Consider the following 17,812-nt stretch of genomic DNA (forward strand, 5'->3'; position numbering starts at 1 on the left):
ATCTATTCCACCCCTCCCCTCCCCCCTCGAAGGGTAATAGAAAACCGCAGTGACAATAGCTAGTCCTACCTCCTCATATTCGATTCCTTCTTTGGTCACGTCTAATCACCACGGCAGTCATCCTGGTAGGGTCTAACTAATCACTGCTGACATCACCCCACCACTTCCTTTTCTAAATTCCAGCAAAGCTATGTGTTTCCTGTCTTATGGGACACCCTAGGGAGAAAGAAACCGGCCTCTTTGGTGTCTAAATTTAGGTAGGCTTCAAAGGGTGGTGGTGGTGAATAAAAGGTGAAATTTTAAAACAATTCAAAGAAAAACAAACAGTCCTTCTGGGCTAAGATGGGAGTGGTTCAGGAGACACCCACTTTTGGCAGCAGGGTGTAAGGACTTGGGACAGCCTGCTTTGCCATCGCTACCGGGGCTTTTCTCATCTACGGAATGGAGACCTACTTTAGGTCCTGCTTCTTTTGGGGAAGTCTAGGGAGTGCCGTAATATGTTCTTCTTCCAAACCACCCCTCCTGGTGAAGGCAGAAGGGGCGGCGGCAGCAGCAGCAACAGCTCATTGCCCATTTTCCCGACTTCCCCCAAAGGAGAGTGGGAAAGCCCGGGAGGGAAGGAGGGAGTGCGCGCGCGAGACCCTGCCTAGGCCTAGCTCGAGCGCCACCTCCACTCCCCTTTCCTCTCTTCCCCTCCCCCCACTCCGCCTTCCAAGTCCACTGTAATCATCACAGGCCCAGCCTCAGGCGACCTGTTGTCAGGGAGCGTCACGTGACGCAGCCGCTCCAAGCAGCGTTTCTCCCCCCGCCCCTCCGCCTCCTGTTGAGCCCGCGGGGCGGGTTCCGTCACGTAATCCAGCGTGATCCCCGCCCCGCAGTTCTCCGGCGGCTCCAGGGAGGGGAGTCGAGAGAGGAAAGGGAAGGGAAAGAGAAGGGAAGCGGGAGGAGGAGGGGGGCAGAAAGGGGAGGAGGGGGGAGGGGCGGTGCCGGAGTCACGTGATCCGGGGGCAGCCCGGAAAGCTCCGAGGAGGAGCCTGGCGCCGCCATTTTCCTGCAGCTGCCTGTCCCTCTCGCCCTGCCCGGCTCCAGCTGACCAGAGAGGGGGTGGGCTGAGCTGAGGCGGGGGCAGGGGAGTGCCCCGGACCGTGTCCGACCCCGCGGGTGACAGCCGCCCGTTCGCTCGGGGCTCGCGGTGGCCGCGCCGGGCCCTGAGCCCCGCCCCAGGCCGGGAGGCGGGGAGGGAGCCCTTGGGGGGTGGGCAGGCAGGCCGGGGGTGCGGCGGCGGCGGCGGCGGTGGGGGGGGGTCCCCCAGCGCTTGGGGGTCCCAGTCCCCGCCGGCTGCGGAGCGGGAGGGGCGGCGGAGGAGGCAGCGCCGCCGAGATGTCGGGACAGAGCCTGACGGACCGGATCACTGCCGCCCAGCACAGTGTCACCGGCTCAGCCGTCTCCAAGACAGTATGCAAGGCCACGACCCACGAGATCATGGGGCCCAAGAAAAAGCACCTGGACTGTGAGTGAAGCCGGGAGTGGGCCCTTTTCAGCCTCCCGTCCCTGGCCCCCGCCACCCTCCTCCGCCTTCTACCTGCCCGCCTCCCCCGCCGATCTAGTCTGGTCTGGGCCACCCCTAGTCTCCCTTTGGCCCGTCCCGGCGCACCTGCCTCTTGGGCTTTGCCATTCCTCCTTCGGACCCTGGCACCAGCCTCTGACAAGTCACTCCCCCCTTTCCCTTGTGCCTCGGAGACCCTCCTTCCCCAGTTGGCTCCACGCCACCCACCCCCTCCCGTGTGCCACGGACCCCTCTGCACGGCCAATCCACTGGTCCCCCCATATCTCCCAGTCCTCCTTTTCTATCTGCTGCTGCCTTCTGCCCTCCCACCCTACCCCGCCCTGTTACCTTGTTACTCTTAACAAATCCTCTCCCCTCTCCTCCCAGCTCTCTCTTGGCCCGTCACCTCTAATCATTCTGTTGCTTTGGCATCCCCCTCCCCCTTTCCCGTTAGCTTGCTTCGTTTTTCCATACATACTAAGATTTGGGGAGCCATAGTCCCTGGCTCCTTTGCACCCTCATCCCCATACCCAAAGTAAGAAATGAACTTAAACTCCCCTAACCTAAAATATACCCTATCCCCTTCCTCTGTCAGCTTCTCCTTCCTTTGAGTGTTATGTTTTCAGGCTTTATATTCCTCCACTCTCAAAAACCCTTTTGTGTTTTTTTTCCTGCCACTGTCTCTTAGAGTTCTTTATCTTCTTTTCTGTCATACCCGACTTTATTACAGATTATCTTCTTTGTCTAGGAGAGTGAAAGTGAGGGAAGTAGGGCTGGGTTTTAAGGGGATGGTGGTAGTGGTGATGTTGCTAGTGTCATTCTTATCGAAAACTGAGCTTTCCAGTTGCCTCTGGTAGAAATTAATCCATATGTTTGCTGGGATGAGTTTAAATTAGGTTCCGTAAAATGGGTGCAGTGACCCTATTGTATTACCGGTTCTCATAACCCCGGCATTTTGGATTTAGAAGAGAGAATGTGTGAAAATAATTGAATTCAGAGTTGATGAATATATTTAACTTGCAGCTTCCAGTGCCTTAAACATCTTAGAATCTTTTCGTGTTTGATATAGCTAATGGTCTGTGTAATTCTTGAATTATAATTATTTTGCTTAATTTCAGATTGTGTTGAGCTATGTAAGGAAATACTGTATATTTGGATGAACTACTAGTTACTTGGCTTGATATCAGTGTTTTTTGCTTTCTAAAAAAGGTCCTTTCTCCATTTTTCAGATATGTAAACTGGAATATTATTTCTATTCCCTTGCCTTACCTTAAAGCACAAAGCTCAATGGATTATTCAAGCTTTGGTTCTAGAGAGCTTTGACTAGAAGCTTTCCCACAGTATGAAGTAGAGAAATGTATAAGAAGTTCCTTTTTTTTTTTTTCTGGGTCTAATGGACTAAGCACTATTTATTTTTTACACTAGTTTTGTGTACTATTACATAGTTAGCTGTACTTAAAGAGTATATGTCTTTAGGTACTTTCATCAGGTTTAAAACTTCTCTTGCTTATGCCATGAAGCAAGAGTGAGCATGTTTATAGAAAGACCAAGGAATTAAATGTCAAGACTGCTGTTTTGGTTTTTGACTTTGGCCAAAATTTCAAGATGTTGTCATCTTTTCATTTGTTTTTGAATGCAACTTACTTAAAGATAATAACAAAGTGCTGTAAGAGCAGAACGTTAGAACAGTCAAAACTTATGTCGTTTATTTTCCTCATTTTAGTAAAATTTTAATCCTGAATTCATCTGATGTATATTGAGGGAATGAACTTCATTTTAATATTGGTCTAAACATAATTATGCAAACAAATCTCCTGAGAGAGATTAATTAGCAGTTTTTTACAAACATATTTTTTGGAGATTGAAGTCTTGAATTATTCACATCTCTCCTTAACTGTTCATTTGGATAATTCAAAATTGATCTATTAGGATTTACTCTAACGTTTTAAATATTTAGTTGAGGCAGAATTTGGTGGGGAATGGGCAATTTGTGATTAACCAGAAATATTCTTACCAACTCTTCCTAAGCCCAGTATGTAATAGGAAATGTAATATTTTAGCAGGAATAGATGAGCTTAAGAAAGCCTTTTAAAAGAGTTGATACTGTAGCAGTTTTTCAAAGCAGTGCTCTTATGGACCACTAATAGAGAATTTTATTAAGGTGATGCTTGCTGATCCCTTTGTGATTTTATGAACAGCCTTTTTCATTGTGTAATAGCAACTCCTGCAGCTACTAACTGGAATTTGATTTTTTTTAAATTTTTTTTTTTAGAAAATACTCTGTTTAGTCTTAGTTCATATTCAGCAGTTTTACTTCCAGGTTTACAAGTGCATGGCCTTTTGGGACAATTTGTCTCTTGATTTTCTATTATCCCCAGTTTAGCTAAAGTACTTGAGTTGGTTGCATTATTAATTTTTGTGTTTGATTTTTTTTGATATGGCAGTGATGGCTTTCTCATCTAATTTTTTAAAAAAGCATATGGGTGCCAGGGCTTTTTTTAAGCTTATATTTTTTTATTGAGAGGAGTTCAGATTCAGTTGTATGGCTACTTGGTTTTCATTGGGTCCATGAGGACCTTCATAAACAAAAAAAGTTGTCACAGATTCCACACAGAGCTTATCTTTTTGTTGTGAAGCTTTAAGCTCTAATTTAGAGATCCATGTATTTTTTTAAAGGGGGACTTCTCTGTTTCAAGAATGTAGTGAGAACTAAGTACTTGTGGAATTCCCTGTAACCTTGTACTTGAAATTGTATTGCCTTGAAATACCAAGAATTTATGTTTAGGACACAATTATCTTTCCCCTTATTCCCATATGCCTTTAAATGCGAGAGTAACCTGTTTCTGGCTGAGACAAAATATAGTGTAGGGAATATTGATGAGAATTACTGAATTATGGGTTAGTTCATATTATTAAGGCTAATTATTTACTAGCGTATGATCTTATCTTTGCTTACAGGTGTTAGCATATAATCAGTGTTGAGCTGAGTTTGTCATCCTAGTATTAAATTGAAAAAAAAAATGGTGAAACTTCTGACATTTAAACACAATTTGATTTGACTAAGGGCTGCTCATGGTGGTGATCGAAGTAAAATTTTCTAAGATAGATATGATAGAAGTGTGTAGACATATAATCTGTGAATTTGCTAATTGTTCTATTAGTTTTTCCTATTCTTTCCTTTTTTAGTTTGTTAAACTCTTTGCTGCCATGACCACAGATCTGCCCTCTTAGTATTGATACTTCACACAAATTGTATTGGATGTTGGATGTATTGATACATCCACATGCTTTTCTTTATTCCACTTGCATTCTGTTAAAACTTCTTATCATTTTTTGTCCTCTTTAGACATTTTGTTGATACATCCATGTTGTTAGGTTTTTAAGAATGTATCATTTGTATTAATGGCCTTTGTTTACATTTCTTTTTCCCTAGTTACTTTAAGGATACCATGTTTTGATGGCCATTATTTTGTTAGATGTTTTAAAACCTATCAGAAAGTATTGTATGTGACTTTGTAGTAAATACTATATATTCCTGGCCCCAGGACTAATGGAGTTTAAGTTGAATAGAGGAGAACTAGCAAATGTATAGACATTCACAGATATGCATTTTTAAAACCTGTTAGGAATGTTTTGTGAGTTAGTGATACAGATAATCATAGGAGAGATGTGATTTTAAACAGATATTTGGTAAATCAACTCATTGCCAGAATATACGTGTGATTAAAATGCAAGGTCAGTGCCAAGAAGTTACTTGTTTCAGAAAAGACTTTTTAGGAAAGGTTTTACTTGTAAAAACTGCTCAAATAGGACTTTTTATAGTTAACCTTTTAGGGAAATAGATTTCTGACCATTAAAGAAAAAAAGGTGATTGCTGCAGATATGGAATGTTGCATTTGCTTTCAGATGAGGCTTCTACTATTAGTTTTACTTAATTTACTTCACTGTTTTACTTTGTTTAAGAGACCCCTATTGGAGTTTGGCTTATCTGTAGGTATTTGTAATGTAAAAACAAAACATATCAGTAAAACAAAATAGGTTAGAAATGAGTAGTGGTCAATCTTGGTTTATTGATAAGATCACAGACAACATTATTGTATACATAGCTATTTCCTAGAAGGACTAAACATAGATATTACATTTAAAAAATTTAATTCAGTATATCATATTTCTTAACTATATAGCTAATATACTTAATATTCCAAAGTATGTAACATTGTATTATGTCGCTAGATTGTAAACATTGACCAGAAACTCTTCTTTGTGGAAGAGCCTTTCTGCTTTTGGAAATCCTTTTGGTTCAGGAGAGGGCATTCCAGCCATTTTGGTTCATGAGCCTTTTTAATCATCTCATTCCAATACGTTCCAAGATGTGATGTGTTTCATAGCTTCTTAAAATTAAAATGACTTCTTGCTGGCAAGTTTTCTACTTTAAAAATTATGTCAGAAAGTATCTGAATTGTAAATGTTATGATTTAATTCAGCAAAGACTTATTAAATGCATTATTAAAAGCATTCAGAATACAGAGGTGAAAGAAGCTGTCCATGCTCTTACTGAGTTTATATAGAAGATAAGTTGTATACTTGCATAACTATAAGGGCAAGGGAGAATGTGTTAAATGTAAAGGAGACATACAAAGGAAATAGGAGGATAATGGGAGATCACTTTTAACTTGAGGAAATGAGGAAGGCTTTATGGAGATGTTAGCACTTCTGTTGAACTTGGAAGGAAGTGGTTTTCGGTAGACAGTAGCACTGTAATGAAGCAGTAGACTTGGATTCCCAAGACCTAAGTGGGAGACCCATGTGGCTATGCTGCTGAAAATATTGGTGGGTCATTCAAGAGCTACACTAAAACTTGGGGAGATCAAGAAGGTCAGATCTCCTGTAGGAGGGGGCAGGGCCACCCTGTGCAAAAGTATGGAGGAACGAATGTTACGTTTGGGGAGTAGTAAGTAGCTATTTTGGCAAGAACGTGAATGGGATATGAAGGGATAGCATAGTTCAATGTAATACCGGTCTAGAAAGATAGATTGGAGCCAGGTGGTGAATATTAAATGCACAACAAAGGAGATTATATTTTATTCAGTGGGCAGTGGGGAGCACTAAAGGTTTTTAATAGAGAAGTGATCTGCCCTATCTGTTAAAGGAAAAAGAATACAGAATTTGGGATGAGGGGCAAGAGTTAAAGTCTAGTGACCTTGGTCAAGTCCCTTAACTTGGCTTTACTTTGTCAGAGGTCAAATGAGAGGGCTGGACTAGATGATCCTACAGGTCCCTTCTTGCTCTAAATACTATGATCTTTTGAATCTCCACGGTAATGGTAATTGAGCACATCAGATTGGGTGTATTAGGAACCTTACCCAGGCTATTGTGTAGTCTGGAAGACTATTGAGGAGTCTGTTACAGTATTAACAGGTGAGAGGTGATAGAGCCCTGAGCAAGTAGGGTTTCAGTGTTAGTGAAAAGAAGGAACTGATTGGGGAGAGATTATAGAGGTAGAATCAGCTCTTGGCAAGTAGAAGCAACAGGACTTGATATGTTTCTAAATAGCATGAAGAAAATTGCCAAAATGAGGCTGGAACCAATTAGCCTAGGTTTTAATTTTTTTTTTAAATTTTCTAGTTGAACAAATGCATTTTGAAATGTATTTTACAGTTTTAATGGACCTATTCTTGATATATGTTAATAATTTCCGTTATCTCAATAAATGATATAATAGATTTCAGATTTAATTTTCGTAAAAGAATTTCCTGTCATTTATTTACATTTACAGAAGTTTCAGTAACTACTGGTTGGAAAGTTTTTGGAGACAATTCTTAACTTCCAATAAAGTCGAATTCTGTCTTATCATAGTGTGGAACCGATCTTGAGTCCTTAAAGGCCAAGGTTCTATTTTAAAATTATTACCTGTCTTTTGTTTTTATATCATCTTAATTTCTGAATATTTCCTTTCCCCTTCTCTCTCTAGGCAGCCATCCCTTGTAACAAAGAACAACAACAAAAAAGAGGGTAAAAGAGCATTTTCTGCCAAACCAATCATATCCACTGACTCTGACATCATATTGAGCATTACAGAACTATAATTACCGCCCTTCCCCCCCCCCCCCCCCACCTCTCCAGTGATCAAGGGGACATATTCTCAGCTCTTCTTCAGGGTCTGATGTACTGTTAAGTTGGCGAAGCTTCACATCTGTGCCCGTGACACCACTTTTGTATTTGTCATCAGAACCTAGTTGAGTTCAGAGAAGCTTATTACCAGAATGTTGGCCACCAAAGTGGCAGCTTTTTTTTTTTTTTTTTTTTTTTTTTTTTTGGCTGTAGCAACCATCTATTAGGGAGTTGTGGAGAGGTTATAATCTCTCTCGGTGGAGGGAGTACCCACACCAGTGAAATAACAGATCAAAGACAAAGCTGTTTTAGTCTGGAAAAAGTAGGGGTAAAAGGTGAAAAATAGATATTTATTGACACCAGTTTCCCTACTTCCTCCAATTTGACTTGAAAAGTGCTCCTCATGTTAAACATTGGTTTATTTTTGTTTTTTAAACTGGGGTTAAGATATCAGCTCGTGTCCCAGTGGAGATAGGAAGACCTGAGTTCAACTATGAGCCCTCAGTAAGTGACTTAACCTCTGTGTGCCTTAGTTTCCTTATCCATAAAATATAAATAATAGCATGTACCTACCAAAGTTGTCATAAGAATAAAGTGAGATAGTTTGTAAAGTACTTTGCAAACCTTGAAGCACTACATGAACACTACTATTCTTGTTCTTAATAGATTATTTCAGGAGGGTCTCAGAAAGTGGATGGGAAAAAAATACATCTTTATTTTCCCTAGCCTCTCACTGAAATTTAGTATTTTCTTCAGTTATTTAAAAACGTTCTGAGAGGAGGTCCTTAACACAGAAATGGGTAAGAATCCCTAATTTAGATCAAGGATGTCTTACGGTGTTTTTTTTTTTCCTGTAGTGTGCCACATGAGAAATTCTGTGTAGAGGCTGCATAAATTTAATAATTATAGTTACATTCATTTTCAATTATTAATTGGTCTAAGCCTTAGTAGAGTACTGTATATACCTGATGGCAGTCAGTTACACAATGGTAGTGCTAGGCAGGTTATTAGATCCTAAAGGCTGCATGCAGTTGAGGGCCAAGAATTTGTCTTTTAAAAAATGATTGGTAAAATTAATTTGCTAGTTGGCTTGAGTTTATTTTTATAATAATTTCATATTGAAAATAGCAACTCATAGAAACTCATCCTTTTCAGATTGTAGTTTCTTGAGTTTACTCCAATCACTCAAATGAGAAAATAGACTTGGAGGTCAGAGCTTGACTGAATTATTGTCAGATTTGAAAAGCAAAGAAGGTCCCCTCTCTTCCCATTTCTGACCTTTCAGTGGCTAAAATAATACTTCTCTTACTTGATACTATGTATCTCATTACATGTTAAGGTAAGTTGCTTGATGATTTCTCCCAGTTTGCTGAAATTTGGGAATTTGATTCAGGTTTTAAAATACTAATCACATAGAGTTTTTTTCCAAGTTTTGGAGAACTTTGTATTCTTCTTTTTCTAGCAGATATCCCAGTACCAAGGTGGTATTAGGCTAGGGTAGAACTAGGCTTGGGAGAATTTAAAGGAGCAGATATTAAGTCAGTATGTGTTTAGACTGGACCAGTTGTGTTTAGTATTTTAAGTTTATGATATAAAGCAAGGGTTTTTGATTTATTTTTGTGTCATGGACTCCTTTGCCATCTGGTAAAGCCTGTGGACCCCTTCTCAGACTTAATGTTTTTAAATGCACAAAATAAAATACATAGAATTAAAAAGGAAAACAATTATATTGAAGTACAGTTATAAAAACATTAAAAAAAAACCAATTTCACATACCCCAGTTAAGAATTCCTGGTATGAAGCATAGGTTGCAACAGATGGTTAGCTTTGTCTAAGATAGTTCTTCACTTGGCCAGAGGTATGTTACTGGCATTTTGCTCCCTATTACAGAATTTGGTAGCATTTCCTTTTTAATTTTTTTTAAATTTTATTTTTCCTAATTACATGTAAATAAAAAATTCACATTAGTTTTTTTTTTTAAATTATGAGTTCCAAATTTTCTTCCTCCTTCCTCTCCTCCACCCACCTTGAAAAGGCAGGCAATTTGATATAGATTATACATATGCAGTCATGCAGAACATTTCCTTATTAGCTGTGTTGCCAAAGAAAACTCAGACCATAAAGACAAGAATAATGAAACAAAAAGAAATTATGTTTCAGTCTGTTTTTAGATGCCATGGGTTCTTTCTCTGGAGTTTGGATATCATTTTTCATTATAAGTCCTTTGGATTTGTTTTGGATCCTTGTATTACTGAGAATAGCTAAGTCATTCACACTTGATTATCATATAGTCTTGCTGTTGCTATGTACAATGTTCTTCTGGTTCTGCTTATTTCACTTTGCATCAGTTCGTGTAAGTTTTCCCAGGTTTTTCTGAAAGCGTCCTGCTCGTCATTTCTTATAGCACAATAGTATTTCATCACAATCATGTATCACAACTTGTTCAGCCATTCCCTAATTGAGAGGCATCCTTCCAATTTCCAGTTTTTTGCCACCACAAAAAGAGCTGCTTTAAATATTTTTGTACATGTAGGTCCTTTTCCTTTTTCTTTGATCTCTTTGGGGGTACATTCCAAGTAATGGTATTGCTGGGTCAAAGGGTATGCCTAGTTTTGGGCATAGTTCCAAATTGCTCTCCAGAATGGTTAGATCAGTTTGCAACTCCCCCAACAGTGCATTAGCAGCCTATTTTTCCATATCCCCTCCAATGTTTGACATTTTCCTTTTCTGTCACATTAGTCAATCTGATAGGTGTGAGGTGGTACCTCAGAGTTGTTTCAATTTACATTTCTCTTATCAGTAGTGATTTAGAGCATTTTTTCATATGAATAGATAATTTTGATTTCTTCTAATGAAAACTACCTATTTATATCCTTTGAACATTTGTCAATTGGGTAATGACTCGTAGTCTTATAAATTTGACTCAGCTCTCTATATATTTGAGAAATGAGGCCTTTATCAGAGAAACTTGCTGTAAAATTTCCCCTCCACTTTCCTGTTTCCCTTCTAATCTTGGCTGCATTAGTTTTGTTTGTGTAGACTCTTTTAATTTGGTGTAATCAAAATTACCCATTTTATACCCTGTAATTCTCTCTCTCTCTGTCTGTGATTTTAAATTCTTCCCTTATCCATAAATCTGACAGGTAAAATATTCTATGCTTCCCTAATTTGCTTATTAATATTACCCTTTATGTCTAAATCATGTATTCATACTCGTTAGCACTTTAAAATTCCCTAATTGGAGCAATTGAAAGCTCATGAATAAAAACTTAGATTTATTTTTTAAAATCATATTTTGTTATTTCCCCAGTGACATGTAAAAACAATTTTTTAACATTTGTTAGGGTTTTTTAAAGTATTGAATTCCAAATTTTGTTCCTCTCTCCCTACCCTTACCCCTTCCTGAGACCATAATCAGTCTGATACAGGTGTTATATAACATGTGCAATCATGTAAAACATTTCCATATTAATCATTTTGTGCAAGAAGACTTGAATGAAACAAAAAAGAAAATGAAAAATAATATTCTTCAGTCTGTATTCAGACAACATCAGTTCTTTTTCCTGAGGCAGATAGCATTTTTCATCATGGGTCCTTTGGAACTGTCTTGGATCATTGTATTGCTGAGGATAGCTAATTCATTCACAGTTTTTCATCATACAGTATTGCTGCTAACATGTACAGTGTTCTCCTGGTTCTTCTCATTTCACTTTATGTAAGGAACCGAGTTATTTTAAATTTCCCACTTAGAGCCAAAAGAAACAGAAATGTCAATAGATTTAAGTCAATAGATTATCTCAAAGAACCGTGAGTCTTTAGTAGCATGCCTGTACTATTTTATAACTGAGAATCTTGTTAGTCTCTGTCTGTAAGAAGAGTTGTCTTCATTCCAGAAAGTTAGCTTGTCTACTTTTTCACCATCTTAAATCTATCTACCTCTGTGGATTGAAAGACACTAATTTTTTGAGATAATATTACTCTTTGTATGTAGGAAGGCAAGGATGATGATTGAGTAAAATAAGGATGCAAGCAGCACCTACTTTTGTTCTTTAGAGGATAGTTCAGTTTTGGTTTAGAGTTGACTCTATAGGTTTAGACTTGTTGGGTAAATTTGGTCAAGAAGGCTTCTCTTCCATATGTTGATTTTGCATTGTATTTACTGTTCTTGAGTTATCCTTGTTCCAGATAACTTTGAGAAGATGGTTGATACTGGGCTTCATTTTTAGTTTGGAGGAATCTGGAAGACTGGAAGCAAGAAGAGTCTTCTTGGGAGAGGAGGATCTAATATTCCTAGCTAGAAGGCAGTTAGATGGCATTGAGAAATAGGTTGGGAGAGCTATAAAGCCCTTGGAAAGTAGTTTACATGTGATTTGTGGTGAACTTAGAGCCATTGGAGGACTCAGGAATGATGTAACATGGTTAGAGTAGTATACTTGATTGTCTTGAACAGGCGTGTGTGCTGTGTGACTTGGAAGGAACAGAAACTGAGAGCAGAAAAGCTGTAATATTTGTGGGTTTCTTAGAATGTTCTATGCAAGGACTTACATCAATTGGTACCCTACTTCTATCTGTTAGTAGGTTTTGTTGTTCCCCAGATACAGGGCAAACCTTCTTGTGCTCCCTATTAATATGGTTTATTTGACTCCAATTCCTTGTCATAAGGTCCTGGTTGGACCCAGAATGTCTTCTCTCTCCTCTTTCTTTTCCAGAACACAATCCTGTTTTTTAAACTAACCTTCATTAAGTCTTTTTTCTCACTAACCTTCCTATCAATTCCATTCAACACATTTATTAAGTACCTACTGTGTGCAAGACCCTTTAGCAGGGTTCTAGAGATACAAAGTCCACTAAAGAAAGTCCTTGCTTAGAAGACACTGAGAGGGATACGTGCACACAGTAAATTGAAGGTAATTTGAAGACCTAGAGTACTAACAGGCTTGAGGAAAGACCTCATAGAGATGTTGAGTCAAGACGTAAAAGAGTCCAAGGATTCTCAGAGGTTAGGAGGGAATACTTGCCAGGCTTGTAGAAATAAATGTAAAGGAACTGGAGATGAATGTTGAGTTGATGGAATGACTAGTATCCCACTTTGGCTAGAAAATAGAATTTATGAAGGGGAATAATGTGAAATGACAGGAAATATAGGTTAGATCTAGATTTTGGCATGCCTTCTACTAGGGTTTTAGAGTAGGGAAGTGATGTGATTAGAGATGTGTCTTAGATTATTATACTGGTAGATTGGAGAATAGGGATTGGATAATAGATTGGAGAAGGGGAAAACTGGAAGCTGGGAGATAGCTAAGTAGTATAGTTTGAAGAGGAGTATCTTGTTTGTAATAGGATCTTTTAATTGTGTTGAATGAGTCGCAGTGTACAGGTTTCCTTTCTTCTACAGAAGACATAGGATCACAGATTTAAGTGTTGGAATCTTAGAGGACATCCATATTACAGATCGAAGACCTGAGGTCTGGCAAAATTAATTGATATGCTTAGGGTCATATAGTTAGCAAGTGGTTTAGTCAGGATATGAACCAAATTCTTCATTCTAAGTCCAGTGTTCTATTGACAGTGCCATTCATTCAACAGATTTATCCAACAAATACTTATTAAACTGATGTGCAGTAGATTGTCACTAGAAGAGATATAGAGACCTTCCTTAACATTTAAATAGTGTTATCTCCTTCCATAAGTATTTCTCAGTACTTTGCCTGGACCTTCGCAAAGACATCTATGTCCTTCCCCTACTCTCACTCCTCTACCCCCTCCCCAAGATTTTAAGTTCCATGAAAGGATTTATCATATTTACCTTTGATTCTCCCTGTCCCCTAGGAGCTTATTATAGGCAGTTAGGGAGAGAGAGGAAGAGTCTACACAGATACATATTAAGTGGCAGAGAGAAATCACTCTCGTGGGGGTAGAAGAATCATGAAAGAAGTAGTGTCAGAGGTGGATAAATAGGAAAGTGTGTAATAAACAGCAGTTAAGTGACTTGCCCAGGGTCACACAGCTAGTAAATGTCTGAGGCCAGATTTGAGCTCAGATCTCCCTGGCTCCAGGCCTAGTGTTACTCTGTGCCACCTAGCTGTCCCAGAAAGGCATTAGGAATGAAGGACTAACTATAGGGATTATAGTGTTAGCAAGGGATGTGTTGGCATGTATTTTCTGTCAGTAAAGGTAAACCTATCTCAGTAGCAGTAAGGAAGTTCAGAATGAAAGAATGAAGCATTTATTAAGTGCTTATAGCATGCAAAAGCGTTTTACTAAGCGCTGAGGATACAAATAGAAAAGTAAGAGTTCCCGTTTTTAAGGAGCTCACAATTCTAATGGTGGGGGAGACAATACATATGGAATGTTTGAGCTGCAAGTCAGATGGTTATGCCTGTTTAATGTCATTTGCACTGATAAAAACATATCTCTGATTTGACCTTGCTAAGGACCTTGGGTGGTAAGAACTTTATTTTCTGGGTCTTCAGTAGCTGTGGCTATAGCATTGCCAATAGAAGTTGCCTGGCTACATCTTCACAAGAGTTGTTTATATCAGGATGGTTGAGAGGCCTGGGCTAGAAGCAGTGCTATTCCCAAGACACTTGAAAGAGAGATAGGTTTTGGGGAAATGATAGTGAATTCTGTTTTGCACAATGTTGAATGGAAAATCCATTTGATAGTGTATGATAGGCAATTGGTAATGCCATACCTGGAGCTCATGGATTGAGATGATAATTGAACCCATGGGAGCTAATGAGATCAACAGTAGGAAAAAATATATAGAGAAAAAAGAAGTAGGCCTGGGACAGAACTTTTGGTTATATTCATATTAATGGTTATGATGTAGATGATGAATCAATAAAAAATACTGAAGAGTAGTTAAGTAGGAAGAGAGACGAGAGTACCCAGGAGTTGATTGTGGTCAACAGTGACAAATGCAGCAAAGTCAAGGCAGATGAGGATTGAGAAGAAATCATTAGATTTGCCAATTAGGAGAAAATTAGTAACTTGAGAGAGAGCAGTTTTAGAGGAGGAATAGGATCAGAAGTTACCCTATATAGCCAGTCAATTGACAAATCTTGTGATTTCTATTTTCGTATATCTCCATGGGCTTACTCCTGTCCCATTGCGCATCTGGCACCCTAGCTCATACCCCCAATACTCCTTACCTGGGAAATTAGATTTATTTCATTTGTAAGCTTCTCTTCAGTCTAGTCTATCTTCCATACAGTTGCCCAAAGCTCTACAACTTTGCCCCTTCCTAACTTTCCAATTTTTATACTTTGCTCCTCTTGGTATACTCTGCATTTTAGCTATACTGGCCTGCTGCCAGTAGATGGAAGGTCTACTTTCTCACTCTGTACCTTTGTACCATCTGTTGTTCTCCATGTCTCGAATGTGCACCTTCTCCGCTTCATCCCTTTGGAATCACTGGCTTCTTTCAAGACTCAGCTCAAGTGCCATTCTTCACGAGACCTGTTCTATGTCCTTCCAGCTGTGAGGGCATTTCTTCCCAAAACTTCATGGCATTCATTTTGTATATATTCTGTATATACTCTTGTGTACATATTGTTTCCTGTTAGAATCCTTGAGGGCAGGAACTGGTTTTACTTTTGTCTTTGTAACCCTAGCACTTAACTCAAGGCCTTGCATATAGTAAGCATTTAATAAATGCTTGATTACTTATTCTCTACCCATAGATAAGTCTACAGCTTCCTTTAGTTTTCCTAATTAAATAGTTTTATTCCTTCTTGCTCAGAAAGTGAAGTTCTATTTTATAAGAAGTAGAGAATTTTACTACAAACTTAGATTTATGTGAAATTATGGCATTTTGTGACACAGTACAATTTAATATGAGCAATTTCACTTCTTAGTTTTCTCATTTGTAAAATTAGTTTACTCATTTAGAAAATAGGGGTGATAATGTGTACCTTGCTTATTTCCCATGGTTGTTCTGTCAAATGAGAATGTATACATATATATTTTTAAAAGTTTAACGAACTGTATAAATAAGGTGGTTTAATTTACTCTAATAAGCATTTATTAAGCACCTGCTTTGTGTAAGGTTCACCATGCTAGGTCCTGGGGATACAGACAAAAATGAAACATTTCCTGCTTTCAAGAAGCTTAGATTGTGCTGGAAAGGAGACTACATGTACACAAATGAGTAAAAAGAAAATATATACAAAGTAAATAATTGGGGGTGGAGTGGGAACGAGATGTGGAGAAGGCTAACAAATAAGGGAGTCAGCAACGGCCCTTTATAGAAGATGGCACCTTCACAGAACCTTGAAGGGAAAATGTAAAAATATCATGATGACTAACTATTCTTCCATTCACATTCTATTTCAGCTGAGCATTCAGAGCCTAGGAATAATGCCAACAACAATAAATACTTAAGTGCCTACTGTATTTAGAGTACTGTGCTATACCCTTATAGAGCCTAGTCTAGTAATAGATGAAGAAAGTGAATGGTTAGTGCTACCTACCTTATATAATACCAGCCCACATTATATATTCTATTGCTTAGAGGTTCCTAAAGTGCTTTTCTCCCTAACAATCCTTTAAGGTAGTTATACAGAGAAGGAAACTTAAGGTTCAAAGACTTAGGGACTTTCCCAAAGTCTCTTAGCTATTAAGTGTTAGAGCTATGATTTGAACCCAAATCTTCTGACACTAGATCAGGTATGTTTTCTGTTAGCCATGCTGTCTCTGTGATGTATGCTTATATACTTCATCTTAAGGCCACCTGCCATAAGCCACAAGCCACAGGCAAAATTGTAACTGCATGAGCCTTTGTCTGGATGCCAGTGAAAATTCTTCAGTGAGCAAGAAGGGAAAAAATGACATCTCCAAGTTTCTGCAGCACCTGCCTACCTGAATATACTGTAATCGTCTCAAACTGGAATCCAAAGAAAATTATCTTCAGTCTGTACTTCATTCTGGCTTAACATTTATTTTAGTGGCTTCACCATTTTCCCCAAGTTCCCACCTTGGATGTTATCTTTGACGCACATCTATCAAAATCATCTTCCTAAAACGTAGGTTTGCTCATGCCGCTTGCCCTCTCAAGAATTTTCATATCCTTGCCTTTATGATAAAATATGCACTCTTCAGCTTGGTGTTTACAGCCTGGTTGTCAGTCTACCTTTCCAGACATTTCATATTACTTCCCTTCATGTACTCTATGTTCTAACAAAACTGGTCTTGAACTTTACAGCCTCTCCCATCTCCTTCCTTTTTCTCAAGCTAATGCTTGTGCCTGGAATGCTTTATTTCTTCCCTCACTCGAACCTTTAAAAAATTATTTTTTATTAGAAACTTAATCATTAATAAACACAATTGTCTTAATATACAAAGAAAAAAATAAATTGTGAATCTATGAACTTCTTTTTTTAAAAAAGTGAATATTAAGTTTAGAAAGGTAGCAACAAAATTGCCTCCTTCTGAACTTTTTTCATATAAAAAAAACCATTTAATTAATGCTCTTTTTTTTGCCTTTTTAAAAAACTTCTCACTACTCACTAATTTGCCACGCCACTGTAACAAATTAAATAGGGTTAAATATGAAACAACATGTCCACCATATCAGAAGATGAAGAGGGAGAATCTACAATAATTATTTGGCCTCTACCTTTTTTAAAAAAATATTTTTATTGATATCTTTTGTTTTTACATTGCATACATTTCCCTTTTGCCCTCCCTCTACTCCTTCTAAAGAACCATTCTATATAATCACAACAAAAAAAATTAAGGAAAGGAAAAAGAGAAAAAACAAACAGCAAAACTGATCAAAACACCGAAAAAAAATCAGAAAAATATGCAATGTTCTATACTTGTGGACCCTCCCACCTTTGCAGAGGAATACAGGGAGGTATTTTCCCTGTCTCTTTTTCGGGGCTATTCTTGTTCTTTGTAATTTTGCAACATTCACTTTTGATTATTTTGTGCTACTTTTACATTGTCATGGTCATTGTATATATTGTTTTCTTGGCTCTGCTTACTTCAGTCTGCAATCTTTCCATGCTTTCTGGTATTCATTGTATTTTTCATTTTGCACATCTTCATAATATTCAACTTATTCATGTACCACAATATAGTTATTCCCTAATCAATGGGCAGCTACTTTGTTTCTAGTTCTTTGTTACCAAAAACATTGCTGCTATAAAT

General features: G+C 38.5%; 1 protein-coding gene across 20 annotated transcripts in view; it reads left to right on the forward strand.

Annotated features, from left to right (window-relative positions):
- Positions 1–1,280: 1,280 nt before the first annotated feature.
- PICALM (phosphatidylinositol binding clathrin assembly protein) overlaps positions 1,281–17,812 on the forward strand; it is a 129,594-nt gene continuing 113,062 nt past the window's right edge. For 18 of the 20 annotated variants that reach the window (XM_036745857.1, XM_036745856.1, XM_036745860.1 and 15 more), the window contains exon 1: positions 1,299–1,510. In XM_036745857.1, the coding sequence (XP_036601752.1) occupies positions 1,381–1,510 (130 nt within the window). In that variant the 5' untranslated portion in view covers positions 1,299–1,380. Of the gene's footprint in view, positions 1,511–17,812 lie in introns of all 20 variants that reach the window. The other 2 variants (XM_036745872.1, XM_036745873.1) reach the window with 2 other exon arrangements.

The sequence above is a fragment of the Trichosurus vulpecula genome, chromosome 2, assembly GCF_011100635.1.
Source record: "Trichosurus vulpecula isolate mTriVul1 chromosome 2, mTriVul1.pri, whole genome shotgun sequence".
Classification (NCBI taxonomy): Eukaryota; Metazoa; Chordata; class Mammalia; order Diprotodontia; family Phalangeridae; genus Trichosurus; species Trichosurus vulpecula.